The sequence below is a fragment of the Pagrus pagrus genome (assembly GCF_965226575.1).
Source record: "Pagrus pagrus genome assembly, chromosome: 13".
NCBI lineage: Eukaryota > Metazoa > Chordata > Actinopteri > Spariformes > Sparidae > Pagrus > Pagrus pagrus.
In genome coordinates this window covers 26,511,369-26,529,374 of record NC_140197.1, presented here as the reverse complement: position 1 = coordinate 26,529,374, position 18,006 = coordinate 26,511,369, and the positions used below count along the sequence as shown (strand labels likewise).

The 18,006-nt window shown below is 40.8% G+C and overlaps 1 protein-coding gene across 2 annotated transcripts in view; it reads left to right on the top strand.

Annotated features, from left to right (window-relative positions):
- Window positions 1–1,249, top strand: part of olfm2a (olfactomedin 2a) — a 48,860-nt gene extending 47,611 nt beyond the window's left edge. For both annotated transcript variants that reach the window (XM_084371783.1, XM_084371782.1), the window contains exon 6: window positions 263–1,249. In XM_084371783.1, the coding sequence (XP_084227909.1) occupies window positions 263–937 (675 nt within the window). In that variant the 3' untranslated portion in view covers window positions 938–1,249. The remainder of the gene's footprint in view (window positions 1–262) is intronic.
- Window positions 1,250–18,006: the final 16,757 nt, after the last annotated feature.

Here is an 18,006-nt window from a genome sequence, read left to right as displayed (position 1 = left end):
AAAGCCCATATGGTACTCAAGTAAATGTACTTAATCATATTCCAGACTGACACTTAAGTAGAGATTCAGCACATACTCACAACATGCTTACTTTGCTGAGGGCATCATCTCCACTGCCTGTGGTAAAACATTAATCACAGTGTTCATGCAGAGAGGTGTGTCACGTAAAGCACAACGATATTCTCCTGGAAGCTTTTGATCCTCTCATCATCATTAGTTAGCTCATTCTTCCCAGTGGAATTCATTTTTCTTCTCTCCATAGGTGTGGTCCATGGATGGTTACTTCAAGGGGCGACGTGTCTTGGAATACCGCACAATGAATGATTTCATGAAGGGCCAGAACTTTGTGCAGCACTTGCTGCCTCACCCTTGGGCAGGCACTGGCCATGTGGTCTACAACGGCTCCCTGTACTACAACAAGTACCAGAGCAACATCATCATCAAATACCACTTCCGTTCTCGAAGTGTTCTGGTGCAGCGCAGCCTGAGTGGGGCCGGATACAACAACACCTTTCCCTACTCCTGGGGTGGCTCCTCTGACATCGACCTCATGGCAGATGAGAATGGCCTGTGGGCCGTTTACACCACCATCCCCAATGCTGGAAACATTGTCATCAGCCGCCTGGAGCCTCAGAGTCTGGAAGTGCTGCAGACTTGGGACACGGGCTTTCCCAAGCGCAGTGCAGGAGAGTCTTTCATGATCTGTGGTACACTTTACGTCACCAACTCCCACCTGGCTGGTGCCAAAATCTACTTTGCCTACTACACCAACACATCAAGCTATGAGTACACAGACATCCCCTTCCACAATCAATACTCCCACATCTCCATGATGGACTACAACCCCAGGGAGAGGGTCCTCTACACCTGGAACAACGGACACCAGGTGCTCTACAATGTCACTCTGTTCCAGGTGATTAAGACTTCTGGGGACTGAGAGCCCTCAGACTGACCCACTCAAATAATGCTGTGATCATTGTTCGGGGAGGGACAAATGAGCTGGGTGGAGGTGGGTAAAGGCTGTGGGAGGAGGGGGTTGGGGGCTTCATTGTATGGGCATAGGCTTGGATTTTTTAAGAGTTTCAATCTTCATAGAGTGCTATTATTCACATTCTCAAAAAACACTCCGACAGCACCGTCGGTAAAGAATCAAAGACTGAGCGCTTCTCATTTTTGTTTTTCTTTCTGTGATGAGTAAGCATGGTTCTTTTTATTTGTGATGAGAAATAAATATCAATCTTTACCATTATGACTGTGTATTTCATTTGTCACTTTGATTGCAAATAGACCTGTATTTTGAAGGGGTGAACAATAAAGGAGAAACTCTGTGTTGTTGTAAAAGCATGGCTTCAAACATGGAAATGTGTACTCCCAAGATGGGAGCTTCTTAAATGCACAGTATGTAGTTTCTGCTGCTAGGGGTCTTTCAATCAAAACAAAACAAAATACGTAAGTAGTGTGGGATCATGAGTTGCTGTCTTCATTGTTAAACACCTGACACAGGCAGAAATGTTCACGAATGAGGTAATATAATAAAGTTTTACTCTCTTTACGTTCTCTGACTCTCTCCTGGAAGTTATAGAGAGGCCAAGTCCCACCCCTTCTGTTGTGCCCCATGGGACCTTATTTCAGAAAAAGTATGTTTGCTGGTTAATGGCGAGACAAATCATTTTCTGCTCCGGTTTGAATTGTGATATGAATTACATATAAGATTTTTTTTCAATTTAAAAGATATATTTGCAGCACAGAAAGTCACAGTGAATTGACAAACATCATATGTATAATTCATGGCACAATTTAAACGGGATTAGGAAATTATTTGTCTCTCGCCATGCTAGTCCATCGGAAGGGGACTTTACCTCTCTAGCAACAGGTGACCAACTGAAACGCACCATTACCTTGAGTAAAACTGGGATTTCTCTGGGTTCGAACATTGTTGGAAACATTTTGGATAATGTAAGTTTTCAACTCAACAAAATCTATCATCATTTTTAGATATTTTAACAGAGAAATGTTGCATATCGTATATCTAAATGGAAAAAAAGGTGTCATATTTATTTTTTGGGTTATGAATGTCGTTTTTTTGACGTTTTGTTGTTCACTACAAGAAAGCTAGCTAAGATGCGCAAAATATAAAAATGTTTTTAGACTAAAATTGAAGCTGTTTTTCAGGCAGAATTGTAAAATTCAAAGAATCTGATTAGCTCACTGTATCAAGTATTAAAATACTGCAATAATTGTATGTATCTTGCTGACACTGAGTGTTTAACTACCACAGCCGAATCATAAAATAATGAGGTGACAGGATGTGAATACTGACAAGGCAGTCTCTCGGGCTGCTTTAACCGTATCCTTGGAAGCATTCCATCCAATATTCTCCATCTAAAAAAAGTCAGGGCATAGGCTGCAGTGTAATAAAACGCCATGCTTCTATATACTAAGTGTTCAATTTAACTGCAACACTCGCGGCTTACATTTCATTTTTTCCAAGGTGAAATGAAAGTGAAAGCAAAACATTCTGAAAAAGGAGCAGGTGGTGGTGCGAAGGGTCGAGAAGCACTAACAGAGAGGGAGAGACAAAATGTGAAGAGAGAGCATTTACATTTGAGTTGAAAAATGAGGCTTCGCAGTTACTGTTGTTTGTCAAGCTCCGATCTGCTTTAATCTCATTAGTCGCACAGCTCTTCTCAGGTGCTTTCTGCAGAGAAATGCACAAACAGAGGCACACAGTGGGTAACTGCTCACATCAGAGTGTCACCTGCAAACCTAACAATGCAACTTTTTTATCATTTTGTTATTGAAAACAACTCTGAATCCACACTGGGATTCTTTGCCGTACAGAGAACACCACCCGACTGTGCTGTCATTTTTCTCCTTTCATTTGCGCAGTTTGTGATGATGCACCCATTCTTTGCAGAGAATGTGGTGGACTCAGAAGACATAGAATAGAAAAGGAGGTTCCACTTTTCTTTTCCTGCGTAACCATGGTGATCCTATTCATCCTGGATGACCTTTCTATCAATAAAAGTGCTGCACTGAAAAGAACCCTGATGGGTTCATACACAGTAGTGGCTGACATTTGAAGCACAATACAATATACAACAATACAGAGCATCCAACAGTCTCAGCTAGAAAGAGTGCGCTATAAACTACACTGTGGAGGGAGGTTAAATGTTGTGGAGGTATAATAATGCTCAAATGGAGATCTAGATTAGCCTATAGGTTGCCAAGGAAACTAAGTTCACAATGGTAAAATGCAGTTACACCTGAACATGGAGAGCCAATCACAATGTTTGTTTATAATATTAGGAAGGAGAGACATGGATTACTGACCAACAGTGATTACTGTTGGAATAAAGAGCTACTGTCTAAACAAAACTAAGATGATTGGACTGCCCAGTCAGACCAGAAAACATCAAAGCCTATCCTGAAAGTGCAGGCAATTTTAAAACAGGGCAGAGGGTTACTTATTGTTTCACATATCCTATTTTAATAAAGTCTGTGCCGACAGTTTCACCAACACACAACGGTATCTAATGTTAGGCATGACTGGTTAAAATGGACCCACTGTTTTTCCAGCCAACAAACTTTGCCTCTTAACAAAGAGCAGGGAAGGAAATAGTGACTGAGCACAGATAATGCAATCTCTATGATCAAACAAACTGAAAAATAAAGTCAGCAGACTGGAAAGAAGCATTCATCTGAGAAATGTGAAAGGAACATCAATCCATTTATATCTGTATTTTAGACCCGCAGGACAAAATTAGAACTAATATCGTGTTTTTATCCATTTGAGCTTGTCGCTGCAACAAACAAAACCCAATAAAAGGAAAAAGTAGTAATTCCCTCTCCTTCTCAGTCAAATTTCTAAACCAATGTTTTCTCTTCACTTTAAAAACATTTTTTTTGCTAATTCATATGTTCCTTAGACAGAAATTGAAAAAAAAAAATGCAATGCCATTACCAAATAGTGCAAGAAAAAAAACAGAAGTTTTGTTGCTTTTTCATCAATAAAATCAATTACTGGGAGTGTTTGCTGCCAGCAGTATAACCACTGCTTCTAACGCTTGAAACACAAACATTAGCTCCAGTGGGTGTGTTGTTGTGCCAACAAATGCTCAGGGCCAAGGGCCAGTAAGTGTAGTGGTAATAGCGATAAAGATTAGGGGCATGACGAATAGCCTCAAATCATTATGGTTTGCCCCGTTTGAGTATTGCATCATTGTATCTTCGTCAGAATAGGTCATCTCCAGCTAAGCCCTACTTGTCAGTTCACAGCCTGCATGCTGTGGAGCAACAACACTGAAGTGTCTTCTTTGCTCAATATCATCTTGAGAGAGAAAAGTGCATTGAGGATGAAGGTTGTGATTCTGGGGGGTGAAATCTCGGTGAACACAGTAAATCTCTTCAAGCTACGCATTTTTTATCTGAAAAACATTCTAGTGCAGCAGACTTCAGGTGCATGTGCACATCAGAGCTCTTGCTGGGTGCAATAAGTGCACGGTAGGTAGAGGTAGAGTTTCCCTCAAACAAAAACGATTCTTTTTAATGAATCTAAATTAAATTGCTTCCAGAAAGCCTCTTATGCATAAGGTTGTATGGATTCAAGGGCATTAAAATGTTAATTCTAAATAAGCGGAAATATCAAACAGCATTTGGATGTATGGAGACACTGACCAAATTCAAAAGTTAAATGGTAAATTACTTTATAAGTTAATTAATCACTTCAAAGACACTATTGAGAATGAGTCAGTAATATCAGCACTGTCAACTAAGAGGATGAATGGAAAGTGTGGTGTAAAACTCAATGTGATGCGACACTGAAAGAACAAAAAAAACTTGCTACTATAAGATAGCCAGGATTGGTTATTGGTTTTGTGCCACCTTGCATCTGATTAATGTTCAAACCCATCGGGCTGACAATGCTGAAGTGGAAAAACTGCACCGGCTCAAATCTCTATACTGAACTAAATGAGCGGTGGAGATTATACTCACAACTGCATGATTTGCAAAGATGTCAGCCAACGAGGAACTGATGGAAAGTGAGAGATTTGAATGTGGATCTGTCACAAGAGCGCTTTACAATAAAGGCAGGCAGATATATTGTATTCAAAAAACCTCAAGTGGGCTCTCAATGGCGCAGACAGACAAAATATTCCCATCCCAGATTATAAACAAGTTCAATTTGTGATGAAATTGAAGGGGACATTCACTGAATCTGATACAGAAGAGAATACAACAATGCAGGAAATGAGAGTGTCATCTGGAGACAGTTGCACAGTACAGCACATATACACAGAATATTGTACAGAAGATTACTTACAGACAATGAATATGTAACAGTGATGGAATAAAACCAAGTCAATTTACTCAGAATACAATATACAAGCACAACTTTGAAGTTTGTAGTTCACTTGAGAATTTCCATTTTCTGCCACTTTATACTTCCACTCCTCTCCATCTCATCACTAAAAAACAATACTACAACTAAAATTACATTAAATGAATTTATTATATCTACAGTCAGATACTGAAGAGTGTTTATAGGCAGTATATATTATTTTATATGATATTATTCGTATACTGTAGATGTATTTCACTTTTAATAGTATATTAGCAACAACGTTAGCTACAGTAAGTACATTTCTGCAAAACCACAGATGAGTTAAAACTACTTCATGTCTCTTTAGGTTGAATTTTCTATTTCTCGTGTCACAACGTTGAGCTTATCCTCTCATTTAGTTAAGGCACAAAAAAACCCACTTCGTTGGGGTTTGTAAAACAACATGGTTTGGCTTGAAATACCTTTTTTGGTCGCCACGATCACAGATGGAGATGGTCGTCTGGCTTCCCGTATAAAAATAGCTGTTTTTCATCGGCACAAAAAAGCGTTGGAAATGTCCATGGGTCTCTTTGAAAAAACACCTGTTTCTGATGCCACAAAAACAGATGAAAAAGAAGAAAAGGTTTAGAGCTACACTGTTTGTCATGCTTGGTCAAATGTGGAAGAAATTGCAACTAGTTTACCTCGAAAGACCTGCAACTTCGTCATCTGATTTTTTTTTTTCCCTCTGGTGTACAGAGCAGCAGTGACATCGTTAGAACGTTTCCTTCATCTAAAGTTGTTCAAGACCCAAAAGGGAAAAGAAAAGTTCCAACGATGAAATTAAAGTTGCTTGAAGAATAAGAAAAAACAGAATTTTTATTCAGAGGATGCATTAACCTACAGAAATCACTCAGCGTGAACAGTCTGCATTAATGCAGAGCAGGAATCCAAAAGAAACAATAGACCACACGGCGACATTGGCGGCTTGATTCCCTTGAAGTGGCTACGAGCATGCATTCTCACATGCACTTCAACTGATTGAGTGCAGGTATGGCAGCGACAGAAGCGATTTGATAGAGTGCACTGGGGTGAGCCTCGAACGCAGGAACAGCCACACAGAGAGAAACTCAAGGATTAGGAAGCAAACCCAGTTCCCACTTTAATCATGCAGCTATCTTAGGGAAGAAGAGGTTGTTTTGATGGATATCATCAATGTGTGCAGCTGGTCTCGACATACTCCTCTTTGATTAAATTATAGTGTACATGCAGATACATTTGCTTTCTGTCCCTTCTATCCGTAATTAGCTTCGTCTACTTTTGTCCTATGACAGCAAGGCTCACCAACTCTTGTTTGATATGCCCGCTTAACCATCATTTTCTACCATTCTACTTCAGCTTCCTCATTAACTGTACCCTCAGCCATCGTAGGAACATCACCTCCTCTATTCTAGAGTCGCAATAAACAAACTTTTTCTCAACTCCCTGCCCCTTGAGGTGACACAGAGGCACTCTGAACAGGGCTTTGAACGTTTGTTCCTTCATGATTAAACATAACTTGCACTCTGTTTCCTTATTTCCCCCCTAATTTTGTATTCATGTTTAAACTCAAAAAGAATTGTGCCGGGTTGTGGAGATGGAATAACAGAGGAGGTAATTTTACTCCACTTAATTCCTCAGGGAACCATGCCCATCAATTGGCTCTTTAATTGTGTTTTCAGCTTTCATTGCTTCAGCACTCACATCCTTAATCTCATTAGGTATTGTTTTGTGAAGGACAGTAAAACAGAATCATTCTGGGCTGCAACCATGGGTGATTCAGTTTTATAACCCTGATGTCTTGACATCGCACAGCTCGCTGAGGCAGTAAAGATTTACCATGAAACACTGAACCGCAGGCTCTCCCGGATCCCTCTCCTCTTTCTGTAATTACAGTAAGACGCTGCTGGAGGAAAGAGATGAGGGTTTAGCTCTGGTGTGCCGTTAGAGGAGAGGGGTGAGGATACTTAAATACAAACATCACAATATAGCTATGAGCAGGTATGTGCAATAAGTCTGAGACTAACTGCAATAAGTCAATATAACTGAAAATGACTTTTGGACAAAGAATATTGAGAAAAATAAATTTTCCAGCACCTACAATGCTGTAAGATGTTATAAATTGTTCAGAAATCTGGGCCTTCACTTCACTGACATAAATAAAGACTTGCATGACAAATTGGGTAGTTATAAATCATTCTTACTAATCAATTAAAATGTAATCAGCGCTCACAGCAGATTTTACCTTATAAACATTTAATTGTTGCACCTGTGTGGCTAAATGCCAAACCAAAAGCAAAAGCAGGAACACTTGTCACGTCAGCCACACTGGGTAAAAACATTTATTTAAATTCTGACTTTTCTCTCTGAGGTTAAAGTTAGAAATCTTTAACATGTTGATGTTGTAACCAGATTGTAGCTGGTTAAAAAGAAGGTAAAATAAGTTTTAGATGTTCGTACCAAACACCACCCAGTTTTCAACTACAAATCAATGTTGAAATCCCAGTTGATGCTCACTGGGATGGGGTACAAACCCGAGAGGAAAGTGGCACTAATTTCTGACCTGTCCTACAATACCATAGCGTCATTATTTGCCGAGTTGGGAATGATACTCAAAAATGAACTTTTCTTGCAAATAGGACATTTAATACAGTTTGGCAGGAAATGTGGAGCCACAGAGATTTGGTCATAGTTAGATTTCACTGGTGTCTTTCATGTGAAGGTTTCTTTACTTGAAAACCTAAATAAAATATCTTAAATTAAATATTGTCAACATTCATTTTCAGTTTGGTCTTCATATTAGACTCTTCCGTATTTCCAGATTTTAGTGAGGATAATTTATTGCAACATTTCACCTGACGCTTATGTGTTACTGTTTGACAGATTGATCCAAGTTTTGCTCTCTAAACATGCAGATATTTGTATCTGGAAAAATTGGGGCCACTTCCATATTTTTAAATCTCTGCATGCAGCCCTGGGTTAATTTTATTTTTCAAATGAGCCGATTAAGTGAGGAAAACTATTATTTGAAGGCCCAGCAGTAATGATAGAGGTGGGAATGTAATAAAACTCCTGTCAATCAAACTGGTCAGTCGGTGTTGACGAAAATGCTACAGCATATAATAAGATCTGTCCTACTTCTAAAAAGGGAGCAGTTGCAATCCTTTTAACTCACTCTCGTTTCATCCCTCCTGCTCTAATGACTCACACCTTTTTGCAAAGTAAATGCATTCATTTGCAGAAAGAGCGAGCAAGGTTTAAACTGTAATCAATCAAATTCCCTCCATCCCTACCACTTAAAGAGTTGCCCTCTCCAATTTGTGCATTTCAGCTAGGACCACTTGAGTGTTGATAACACATTTGCATACAATGCGCACTTGCTCCCTGCCCATCCGTGTAAGCACGAACGAGGGTACATGTGGCACATCAACCAAAACCTCCAGTTCAGTCTAACAGTACAGGCTAACTCACCTGAGGACAGTGATGAGTAGCAGCTGGTTGGATTGGGAAAAATTAGATTGATCATTTGTGATGGATGTGAATCTGCAACGTATTTACCGAGATTTATTATTAGTGTAACGTGTGACAACAGGCATCTTGTCATTCCCCCTGAAGCACATTTTTCAAGAGAAATACACTGTGTGAAAAATATTGCATGAGACATGAGGCAAGAGGCATTTCGTTCCCCTTCAACTGATGTTACAACCCAGTTAAGATGATGAGGACAATCAAGCTCAAACATCTTGAGACAGAAGATTAGACTCTCGGAGAGAATCGGCTCTTCATTTGAGGCTATTGTGTTTAAGACAGCGATATTTCCAAAGTTCAAACTATTTGAAAATCATTGGGGCACAGTGAGACTCTCTTCTCAGAACTAATTTTGCAATTTCTCCCACTACTTTTGCTTTACCTCCAGTCATGCCAGCTTGTGTATTGGTCCAGTCCAGCTCTAATATACCGCCTGTTAGGGAAAATGCTCTGCAGATACAGAAAGAAGAGATGATGTGACACTTTATTATCATTATGCATTCATTGCTCATTACTTCTTTCGAAAGGCCGAGCTCCGGCAGAATACAGCCACTGGCTGTGAGCACAGCTGCTCTGCTGGATGAAGCTGTGACTGTGGATGTGGTTCGTGCTTCGACCGCAGCAACATTTTTGATTGAATCTTTGGTGCTATGGATATAACGATGGTAGCTTTACTGCAACTATTCTTTCATGCTCCTATTAACATTAACCAGGAAAGCAATGCTAAGCCATGCAGGACCTGAAACCACATGCTTATATTAGATATGACAGATGTTGGAGCAGTACACCGCAGAGATACAGGAACAGTTTCAATACAACACTGAGAACCATGTCAAGTCACTGCATACACACAACCCTTGTGTAGTGTTACACCCATTATAAGCAAATGTGTCACAGTCATAATCAGAACAATGAAAGCCTAGCCATGGCTAAAGTCATAATCTCAGTTACAGCCTGTCTCTATCAACCTCATTGAGTGTGTTAGGTTAATCCAGCTGCAATGATACAGACTTGCACCTGAGCCAGCCACACTCGAAGATGCACCCTCTCGCAGTGTCTTCAGGTTCATCACTTGACATACTTGTCCTTTTGAGGATCATTCTTTCTTTTATGTAAAACCAAATCTACAATAATAACCTGTCTTGTCCCAAGATACGGTGAAAGAAAATCTTGTCCAGCCCACATGGTCAACAGTATGAAAAATGTGTTAAAGACAACCAATTCTGTGAGGAACTAAGGTGTAACTTGTGGCATTCTGATGTAAGCAAAGGTATTTTTCTTCACATTATCAGCTCATGTTGCAAGAATAAGTGTATGCAATGTATGTTTCAATAACATCATAAGATATCTTTACAGTTTGTTAAAACCAAGCCAGCATGATGTATGGTGTCTTAAAGAAGCTATCTGGTAGCAGTTTATTTGAAGGGGTGTGCATAACACTGGCATGACCTGTCATGAACATGAAATAATCTTTATGAATGTTTATGGCTGGTGACAATTAATCCTAATCCCATTGAAAATGACATAAATGACAGAATGACACACTCTTCAACTACAGTGGTATTTAAGCACAGCATCAGTGTACAATATTCTGAACAGCAGAATGAGTTGATAAAAAAAATAGCACAAATCAGTAATTGAAATTTCCTGTTAAAGCATCCACAGTCCACAAGCTATTGAAAATCACTAATAACTTTTCTGAGCAAATGAACCACTTAATTTTTTCACCCCTTTTAATAATTGAGGTTAATCACTGCTTAACTTGCTTAAATTGAGAAGCCTCCCTGTCTGGGACTACAACTACAAAGTAACTGGCACACAGATAAATGCTGTCCATAGATCAGCTTTTGAACATCACAGTAGTCATAATTTAATAAATAAAACTTCATTCATTTATGTAGAATTCTCATTGATGGCTCCGGTTTGTTAGCATTGTCAAGGTTTGATAGTTGGACATGACATGATGGACGTGTTTGTAGAAGTTTCCTGTTTTCAGACAGGGTGTGGGTATATGAAACTGAACACTCCCTGCTTTAGAAAGGCAGGGTGGATCAAAAGCAGCAATAGAATATAAGAAATTCAAATGTGGCACTCTAAATTATAAAGTTGAGGCGAGAGAAGTGAGGGGTTGTGGGGGAGAAAGATAGAGTGACAGACAAAGTGAGATCCGGCTTAGGTGAGAAGACTGCCAGATCACAGGCCGTCTCTACTGTATGTCAGTCAGACAAGATGCTGTTCTCTCCCCCAGAAGATCAAAAGGGATATGGAGAGCTTTCAGAAGACAGAGAACTTTTTCCTTTCCCTCTGTCCTCTGTCTATTCTGCAACATTATAAGGACGTTTTTAAAAGAGAAAAAGGGCTCCATCACAAAAACACCTAGGGCCACGGCCATGTGAATGGCACAGGAGGGAGACAATTTTACAGACCTGAGATGCCTCATGACTAACACACTGAACACATCGCACCAAGATCAAAGGGCCAAATCTCCAAGTACACCTCTGGTTTGAATAACAGTCTCGCTCTGATCGGTGAACTGCACAGGTTTGACACTGTGAATATTTTTATCATGCATCATCTTTTGCATCATAACCAACGATTTAATAAGCGTGCTCTGTTTTTCTTTATTCAAGGACACAAGGAGATCACTGCTATATCTACTGCACATCCAGGTGTACACTACAGCTGCCCTATGTGCCGCTGCGAGCACATTCACATGCTATATTATCAACTGCCAACAAAACCTGCCGTAGCTGTTCACACCTGACTTCACATCAAATCAGCCCATCTAATCCAACATCACAGTCACACTATAATAACACACAGAGACACAAGCATACAACACAAAAACATGTCCTGGACTATGTTATTGTCTGGAGATAATGTATACTGTATTGCACAGATGCTCATGCTCCTCCAGGTAAACCAGCGCAGTGAATTTAAAATGAACACAATGAAAGCTTTAAAAAAGATCAATGCAGCAGACAGACCACAGTGGTCACATTTTCAGGCTCATCGCTTGATGTACTGACCTTTTTAGGTTCTGACTTTCTTTTATCTAAAATAAAACCTACAGTAACAAGTTTCATCTCAAGTTATGAGGAAATAGTCTCAATGAAAATCTTGTTCAGCTAAAATGTTCAATAGTATGATCTGTGGGGAGCCCAAGTAATTTATTTTATTTCAGGAGAATAAATGATAAATTCTTCACCAGAATAAATGTTGGCATAGACTGTATGTATCTGAAAACAATGGATATGAAGAAACAATTCTTTATGTTTAATTTTCAACTTATGGTCTTATGGTTATCTTTAGGGACAGGTTTAGGTATATATATATATTTATAGCTATAGTTTTGTTGCCACTAGCATAGCTGGAAATATGTCCAGTGGTTTAGTGCTTACAGATGTTAAAACTGCATCTCCAACAGTGGTCTCACACTTGGCAGCCGTCGCACTTTGCTGTTGGAAAACCACCATCCACTTCTCCTTCTGACATAAACATCAGCTCATAAACATGTGTTCTGAAAAGTATACAGCACATATTGAAGAAATGTAGTATGATACACATGAAAGGTACACATTTAAGGTAACCCTGTTTTGTAGAAATGTACGATGTCAGTATTTTATTCTGGCGACCAGGCTGGTTCTAAAGTAAATACAATGCTCTTAATGCTACATTGGTTTGCACTGTTGCCTCACAGCAAGAATGCCCTGGATTCAAATCGCAGCTGTGGCGAGCCTTTCTGTGTGGAGTTTGCATGTTCTCCGTATGCCCGTGTGGGTTTCCTCTGGGTGCTCCGATTTCCCTCACCATTAAAACATGTTGTTAGGTTAATTTTCCAGTCAGTGCTCGTGACTGGCTTAGATCTGAAGTTGGTCCCAGGGCGCAGTACGTTGGCTGCCCACTGCTCCTCAGGGACGGGTTAAGTGCAGAGAACAAGTTTCACCATGCTGTACATTCTATGATTTTATGTGATTTAAAAATTAAAAATTAAAAAAAAGATTATTCTTCTTAAATTTCAAATGGTGGATTTTTCATTTCAATCATACATAATAAAAAAAATGTTTAGCTTCATGTGGTTAAAGATTAAATTACAGATTAAAAACTATACAGGACCTCTGACATCACATTATTGGATGTGTGTGGGTGGCCAGAGTTAATATCTACATTTCACCTTGTGCATATCTTCCTCCATAAGGTTATCAATTTATACTCCTTTTTTAATTAATCCAGCACCGCTGAATATCTTATATGTTGCATCTGCTTCAGAAGCTATTGTTTATGCAGTATTTATCTGCTTGTTTGTAAAAATTATTGATGCACTGCTCACAACAGAGACAGGAGGAGTGGGCAGGAGTTTGATTATTTTTTTATTTCACATCATCAGTGAACTTGTAGAGGTATAACTAGTAATAAAATCCATGGCAAATGAATGAATACTTTATGTTGCCCTCCATAAACTTGATTTAATGCTGCTTTCATGGTAGCTCAGGTATCTTTTGAGGGAGCTTCAAATACTGCCTCTCTCTCACTTATTCCTTTTGTCTCCCTCTACCTCTCTCTCTCGTTCTCCCTCAGCCTACAGCGTGTGCTGAAATGCTCCAGGTTGAGACACGTGTGAGCTCATATTGCTCCCATGAAGCTGTTGTATAATTCATCCCTATAGAAAATATATTCTGTTTTAAACATCGCATAAATCTCCATCATTCCTGTGCATTCATGAGGCGATTTCACCCATGTATCTCACACATGCATTAAACCATATTGAGGCTTGACGTTTAATAAGAGTTTAGGTATTCATTTATGTGGGAAAGCACACAAGCCTCAAAGTGAAATCACTGAAGAAAGAAATCCATGAGGGTGGATTTGTATTGGTGTGATTATTTTTCTTGCATTAGGAAGAAAAATCCCACCACTTGTCTTCTGGGTGAGCAGGGACATACCTTTTTTAATAAATATGCAGAAGCATTAAAAAGTTTTCGCCAGGGAAATGCTGCTCCACTGCGACGCGACAGGACCCGCCCCTGTCACCTAAACAGTCACACAAAGTAAAGGTAATTAAAAACAGTCGCCTCAGCCCCACCCGTCCATAAACAATGCAGACTGCATGCACCATGCTACATTAATATGCAAATTGGAGCTAGGGCTGTGATCACAGCGCTTTACTGATCCAGTTATTAATTTAATTTCCCCAAAACAACCGGCAGGAGCTGCTGAGGTAGTCAATGGGTTTTCCCTTTATCTGCGCATATTAATGAGCCTTTATCAATTTTACATTCATCACTGCAAGAAGATGGAGGAGACCGTGCAGGCTGGCACAGCCACCCCTGTGTCAGGCCACCCGGCTCTGCAGTCACAGCCATTCACAGGGTCGTCCATCACCAGAGCAACCCGAGGACACAGAGGGACCAGGATCTCCATATCATCTTGCTGCCCTCCCTCCCCTCGCCAGCCCCATCTCATCTGTCTGGCGCTCCATGCACAGCGACGCACTGGGATGACATGATCAAGTTGTTGCAGTGACAGCAACAGGTGATGTCACACGGCAGCCAAAATGCTGCAGTCTCTGAGGAGCAACACTGTCAACTCACTGAACGGTGGTGAGAGTAGCAGACTGCAATTCAGCGCGAATCACACACACACACACACACACACACATACGCATCAGACACACAAACACACACACACACACACACACAAATCATACACACAAACACACGCACACACACACACACACATACGCATCAGACACACAAACACACACACACACACACACACACACACACACACACACACATACAGACATCATACACACAAACACACACACACACACACACACTAAGTGGGTTATCTTCAACAGAGCATGTGAATGGACACTGACACACACAAAAAGAAAAGAGGCCCCACTGGTAGGGTAGTGACACTTTGAAAAGGAAAATTAAACAACAGGATGCTGTTATATTTTGTTTTCTCTACTGACAAATACACACACACAAACATGCACACACACACACACACACACACACGCACGCACACACACACACACACACACACACACACAAACACACAATGGTTTGCCATCAAATCAGAATTGGAAAACCACAATATGCAAAAAACAAACATCCAGTGGTCAAATCAACAAGGGGTGGAACGCGGGTGAAATGAAGTTTTCCTCCTGGATGCTGTGTGGGAACCGATTTGATTGTTTGTTTTACTTGGCGTCTTTTATTTGTATCTGAAGTGACCTTGGGCAAAAACTAGAGTAGGGGGGACATTAGAAAACCAGCAAGCATCGTTATAGCAATTACTAGGAAATCACGGGGCCACAGGGAGCAATTATGTGCTTTGTGTTTGCAATCCTGCATAGGAGAGCGATGGGGTAAAGATGAAGGAGAGCAGACATCGGAAAAATTGAGCTCCAAGCAAGTAGAGGGAAAGTGAAGCGAGAGTGCAGGACGAGGAGATGAGACGAAGAGAGAGCAGGGTGGAATATCAGCGGATGACAGGGTCGGCTGTCATGTTTGTGAGAGGATATTTCAATGGTTGAGAAGTGGACTCGTAAGTGTAATTGAGTGAACACTAGTGAGGAAAAGTAGAGGAACAAAATAGCCAATAGCTCTTCTCGAGTCTCCGGAGCGTGCCTTTTCTGCTACAGTGATAACTTGGATTTCTAATACAGCATTCTGTCCTCTGAGGCATACATTTCCAATGGCTCTGTGTCCTCAGTGTATCTGCCCACACTGCCAGATGTGAGCGGTGAGGAGCTGGCCTGGCGACGTAGCCGGGCTGAGTCTGGGGCTCGGCTGATAAGAGTGAGGTGGAGGAGGTCACTGAGCTCACTGTATTGAGACATAACCGGCGGTCAATTCAATTTCCTTAAGGACACAGGAGTCCAAACTGCAATCAGAACATTTCATATCACAGCCAGGGTTCTCTTGCCCTTTTCCCAATCTCATCGGAGGAGAAAGGGGGAGAGGTAGAGGAATGAAGGAGGGAAAGCATGAAAAAAAGAGAGGGAGAGTGTCAGGCGATAGTCGTCTGTGGGGGTGGGAACTTTGTACTGTAGGTGACTGCAATGGCCCAGAAAATCTTAATTTCCTGACAGTGTTATTGTAACCAGTGATTAAGCTTCAGCCGTTCTCAAGAGGGAAGAAGTGGAGGAACATCAGAGAACGCGTTCACAAACAGATTCAGTAAAGCTTTTGCGCTCAGACAAACAGGCTAACACTGCCGGGATGTCGGGTTCTGTAAAAGAGAAGAATCAGCCTCTCCCCAGCGCTTTAATTATTCATATCAGTGTGCGCTTGACTTTCAGAAGAGAGTAGGAGCAGTACACATACAGGCCACCCAGTGGATCAAACACAATGCCGACTGCAACAGAGGAACCAGCGACAGAGACGCCGAACCACCCTCTGATGCAGAGACAGAAAGAGTGAACGGGGCGGGCTGAGGGGAGGACGAAGTGTACAAAGCAGCAATGTAAAACTGACTGAAGACTGGAGGACGCCTGTGGACATCGCAGACCTGGGAAGAAAAAATAAAAGATTTAAAGTTTGCATCTTCTGCCGACCTAGAGCAAACATAGACAAGATGTGGCCCTGTTTTGCTTCTGCTAATTTTAGACTGACATCACGTGAATTCTTAATGCAGGCAAATGGTCACACAAAGTTCAAACCTTTCACGCTCATCTGATCCCTCTAATGATCCTTCAAATGGGATTACTATTAGGTCTGCCATTATGACTCAATTAAGCCAAAGCTTTAGCAGCAGTGGTGCAAAGTGAGAGTAACATTATTAAACTGATGAAAACCTCAAATGTGCAGACTGTGGCTTAACACAGGTGCTAGTGTGACTTACAGGAAGTTGGCTGTTGTTTCAGTAGGCATCATCTTCCCCTTCTGCCATCTGCGTGTTATCGTTAAAGGTCCCCGTGGCTACATCAAGATGAAAATGGTGCTCAAGACCAAGCTGATCGATTAAGTCAAGAATCATAACATTACACAAATGATAATTCCCCCTTTAGCATTTAGTCATGCTACTAGCACGCCCACAACTGACCCATACTACTCCTGCCTGACCTACAGGTCATGCCTTTGCCACAGTATTTTCAACAGTCTTTTCGAAGCCAGACTGAATTGAATACATTTTAAACATTACCTTACAATCTTTTTCACTGCAGCCAGCTGCATCTTGTTTCAGCACCCCTGCGGTCCACTCAGCCACAGCCTAAACACACAACCCTCATTCAAATGAATGGGAGGACTGCCGTGATTCTGTCTGAATGGGTCCTGAGACGATTGTGATTGGTTTAAAGAAAAACAAACAAGCCAGTTTTTTCCCCTATAACAGAATGATAGGTTCAGCCAGACCTTTCTACAGCACTGGCACCACAGAACGAAGTTAGGAGTGTGTTATCTGGCTATGGGTGCTTTGTGGGAAACGGTAATTTAGCACATTTAAGAATGTAGATTTTCTGTCAGCAATGCGAGTGTGAGTCAATTCTCTGCCTGATGCATCACATTGCACCGGAGAAATAAAGTCTGGATGCTACTATAACAATGTGGCAGCGTCGAGTGAGTCAAGTGGGAGAATTTGGTTTCATTTCCTCACCCTCAGTTTATTTAGTGTGTGTGTGTGCATCTAAAAGCATTTTATCATAATTGTGTGTGTTTGCTTGTGTTCTTTGACTATATTGATGCGAACGACTTAATATCTGTCCTGTGTGTTCAGACACAGTTGGATCAAAATGTGTACATTTTGTTAGTGTAGTTTACACTTAATATAAAAGCATTTTTATCAGCAACCCACCTGGTAATTAATCAAATGGCAGTTGTCAACTTTATTGCACATAAAAGTAGAGTTTCAGTGCAAATGCAAATAAAAGGGAAAAAATAAACGGAGACCCTGAGCGGATGCTCCTTTGGTAATCTGTCACTTCATGAATCACGCAGCTAAGGCTAATTCTTTAGTTCATACAAGTGGGTGGCTGAAATGAAAGTTGCAATAAAGAAACCAGATGCTGAGAGAATGCAAACAACCCCTTTGTTGTAGCAGCAAATTCATCAGCACTGAAAAGGCAGAGCCAGAGATGAGGGGGGATGAAGAGGATGTGATGA